This window comes from Microtus ochrogaster, chromosome 6 (genome assembly GCF_000317375.1).
Source record: "Microtus ochrogaster isolate Prairie Vole_2 chromosome 6, MicOch1.0, whole genome shotgun sequence".
Taxonomy (NCBI): Eukaryota; Metazoa; Chordata; class Mammalia; order Rodentia; family Cricetidae; genus Microtus; species Microtus ochrogaster.
The window spans coordinates 81,554,728-81,558,684 of record NC_022013.1 but is presented as its reverse complement, the minus strand read 5'-3'; the positions used below and the strand labels follow the sequence as shown (position 1 = coordinate 81,558,684).

At 42.0% G+C, this 3,957-nt stretch overlaps 1 protein-coding gene across 7 annotated transcripts in view; it reads right to left on the bottom strand.

Moving 5' to 3' along the window:
* Positions 1-3,957, bottom strand: part of Disp1 (dispatched RND transporter family member 1) — a 154,536-nt gene that overhangs the window by 10,897 nt on the left and 139,682 nt on the right. For all 7 annotated transcript variants that reach the window (XM_026779841.1, XM_005348926.2, XM_013346992.2 and 4 more), the window contains 2 exons: positions 2,697-2,824; positions 2,271-2,368 (listed from right to left, as the gene is read on the bottom strand). In XM_026779841.1, the coding sequence (XP_026635642.1) occupies positions 2,271-2,368; positions 2,697-2,824 (226 nt within the window). The remainder of the gene's footprint in view (positions 1-2,270; positions 2,369-2,696; positions 2,825-3,957) is intronic.

Below are 3,957 nucleotides of genomic sequence, written 5' to 3'. Positions count from 1 at the left end.
TGTGTGTGTGTGTGTGTGTGTTGGGGGCATGTGTGTGTGTGTTGGGGACATGGGTGTGCATCAGTGCCACTTTCACCCAAAGCCTGTACACACTCACTACACAGGAACCTTGTAGTAAGTATGTAACAGATCTGCTTCTGATTAGATTATAATTAGGAAGAAAAGGCTGTAAACTCTCAGCAGAACAACTGAAGGTCTCTCTTCGTTTCCTTAACGGCATAAGCAATGGTAGAATGCCATACTAGGAATATACAAAAGGATCATGAGGTAGTCTCTCTGGCAGCTGGCTACAGAGAGATGGTGGGTGACTGAATTACCACGCTCACAGGAGAGACCACCTGAGTGCTGAAGCACTGTGCCAGCCAGGAGCACAGGAGCGCTGCATATCCTGGCTGTGCTCAGGGCTACTCTCCCACCCTAGAGTCTAGAGGAAGAACCTGAAGTTAGACCAACACAAGCTGTTGGAACAAGATCTGGCTATAACCAGGCCCTGCCACTAATCACCTGTGGGACTGCAGACAAGCAGCTGCTAGCCTCTCTGAGACTACTTCCTCACTTGTAAACGGTGACAAAATCGCTATCAAATAATAGCAAGACTGAAACGGAAAGCAGGTATTGCACGGGACTGCTTCTGTCTGGGTTATTAGAAAGGTTTAGTATGTATCAAAGTGGACAAAGTACATTAAGTTTTACATTATCTAAACGTCTAATTGCATTAACAACGTCATTGGCAAACCATCGTTACAAGTGCTTTTATTCACGATCACTCAGCTGTCCTCAGCTCACCTGTGCTCACCACATAGCTGTTGTCTTATGTAGACTGAGTACGAGTACAAAATCAGCCCCATGAAAACAAGGACTTCATTCCCGCCGAGCCCTTGAGGGTTTTAGACAAGCCAGAACTTACTGCTCAGAAGACAACCATTGGTGTGGACTACTGGGAACAAAAGCTAGACTTACTTCCTGAACTCACTGTTGTTCTTAGTAAGACATTAACAAGTGCTGATTAAGAAATTATAATAATATTTTGAAAGGGAAACAAAACAAACAAACAAAACAACAGCCCAAACATTCAGTTTTTCTAATCTGTGTTTTAAGAGGCAGAAAATGTTTGAACTTGCATTGCTTCCTAGAATTAGTATAAAATCTGAATCTCCTCTCCCGTTATCTGAGATATCAGGATCTAGGTGGGTCCTCTGGTATCTAGTTAGGCAGGGAAATATACAAGGGGGGGGTTTCAACAAATTGAAATCAAAACAATTTTACTATTAATATTTGCTCAGTCAGAAACTACGACCCTCAATCCTCATTCTTAATCACTCTGACCACGGAACACCTAACATGTCATCTGCAGTTCCTTGCTATCTCCTGTACATTCTCCCCTGCAGCTGTCACACAACAAGCCGACTTTACGTGCAACTGAATTGCTCTAGTGAGTTGGCTGCTAAAATTTGAATCTGTGGTTCCACACTGAAATATGGATTCTTGCAATGCCTGGGCCTCAATTCTGTGAAGCCACATTCAGCTTCTTCAGAGGAGCAGGTGGTCCAGGGTTCTAGCCACAGCACCAGGCCCTCAGGTCCTTCTCAGCCAGCCGGACCCACTTCCAAGCTCTGGCCTCTACACACCGCACTTTGTTCCCCTCTCTGTCTCCACTGTTATGTGACGGAGCATGGTTCTTTCTGATCTGGGCCAGTTCACCCCACATGGTCTCTCATTTCTGGGAGGTCACCATATTGATAGGAAACTTAGTGCAGACACCCAAGCAGCATAGGGTACTACAGTCAGTAGTACCTGAACACTACAGCTAAGAATTCCTGGACTCAAGTAATTCTCCTGCCTCAGCCTCCGAGCAGCTGGGTCTGCAGGCATGCACCACAACACTTGGCATGTGGATAGTTCTTAGTATGTTTGTTTTTACTTAAACAAAGCTATAAAACTTTTTTGACTAATAGATTATTTCAGGACTGAATGAAAATATGTACTTGTTAACTGATCCAGAAATAAATAGGAAAAAGGATTTGATATGACTCTCAGTTCAGGCAAAGCAAAAAATTTTATTAATCTCTTCCTTCTATTTGAACGGAACCCTTTCCTTAATTTTGAATCATAGATAAATTCTGACCAGTGGATGACCACTCTAGCAGGAAAGTAGGTTACATAGCTGACATCTCTGTGACTACAGAACCTGGGAAGCTGCTGGGTTTTATCTCACTCCATCTTGCCCCCAGGAAGTTGCCAAGGACTTGGTCCGTCCAGACCTCACTCACTTGGAACGTCGCAGAAAAAGCTGTCTTTCTGGAAGTTCCAGTCCACCTCTCTTCTTTCTCTTTCATGATGATCATCTGACCATCTGTCGTCCCGGTGGCTGAAAGCGAAAAACAATCTGATCTTTGATAAAGTTCTGGCTATTTCAAAGAGATAGGCAGACTCCAACAGTCCAACTCTAAGGCTCCAATCTATTTAGCATCCGGTACCAAGCTGGAAGGATTCATGTGAGCAGTGTTAGTTTTTCCATGTGTAGAGAAGAAAAACCTCACTTTTCATCTTAGTACAGCCAAGACATTTTAATGACAAGTTAAACTTCATGGCAAAGGAATTGAGCCTTGTGTTTTAATCTAGCCTTTTTGCTCAGGCAATAAGAAGGATTCATTAAATAACACTATATTTAAAAGTCATAAAAAGTACATGATTACCTTTTGGCTTGCTCTTCTGCATACTTATAAGGATAATTTGCTAATGTTGCTTTGTATCCTGTATTTTTCATCATGTTATTCCACGTGACCAGCCTTTGGCCTATTGCAGTCCCTCTTGGTTCGAAACCCTAAGACAAAAGAGTACATGTTCCTATTAGTGTATTCTATTTCCCACTAATTACAGTATGTTAATGACTCAGGAAAACAATATGAAAGCGATGCAGAGTTTTCAACAGGAAACGCAGGCATTCCTCACGACTACAGAGGAGGCCTGTGTTAACACACTGCCTTTTGGATAACACTCATCTCTTTTCTACAACAAAGCCATAAGGCTCTCTAGTTACATGTTTCAGGAAATGGGAAAAGCATATCAGAGTTACCTGTGCCCAAGTATTTAGCAAGTGCTTAATAATAACTTGTAAAAATTATGGTCCAATTAAATTATGTTATACATTTTCACAGTGTTTTACTAAGAGTATATCATATCCTCGATCATATTTTTTTCATTATTCCACCCCAGAGGAACATTTACTTAACAGATCCTGTTACATGAAAATGCCTTTACTTCTGGGAGGTGGGGAGAGATGCACAGTATTAAAATCTTTATGGAAATACTTCCAAGAATATGAATAGTATTCAATATGTTAATTATTTAAACCTTGATTAACATGGGTGTTGTGGGGAGCAGCAGGCTGCATTCCGCCCGGCTCCCAGATGCCTGGCTAGCTTATGCCCGAAATAATTACACAGAAACTGTATTCTTTTAAACACTGCCTGATCCATTAGTTATAACCTCTTATTGGCTAGCTCTTACATATTGATCTAACCCATTTCTAATATTTGTATTGCCACTTGAGTGTGGCTTACCGGGATGAGTCTAACGGGCATCCATCTCAGAGAGGAGAATCATGGCGACTCACTGACTGAGCTTCTTTCTCCCAGCATTCTGTCTGTCTACTCCGCCTACCTAATTTTATGTCCTATTAAAGGGCCATGGCAGTTTCTTTATTTAACCAATGAAATCAACACAAAACAGAAGATCCCACATCACATGCATCTTGAGCTTGAGTGTGAACAAGTTCCTTGACCTTACCTAAGAGTATAAATAACACATCTGTTTGGGTTTTTGTTTTTTTGTTTTTGCTTCCAAGACAGGGTTTCTCTGTATAACAAACCTAATTATCTTGGAAGCCCCTCTGTAGACCAGGCTGGCCTCCAATTTACAGAGATCCACCTGCCTCTGCCTCTGCCTCTGCCTCTG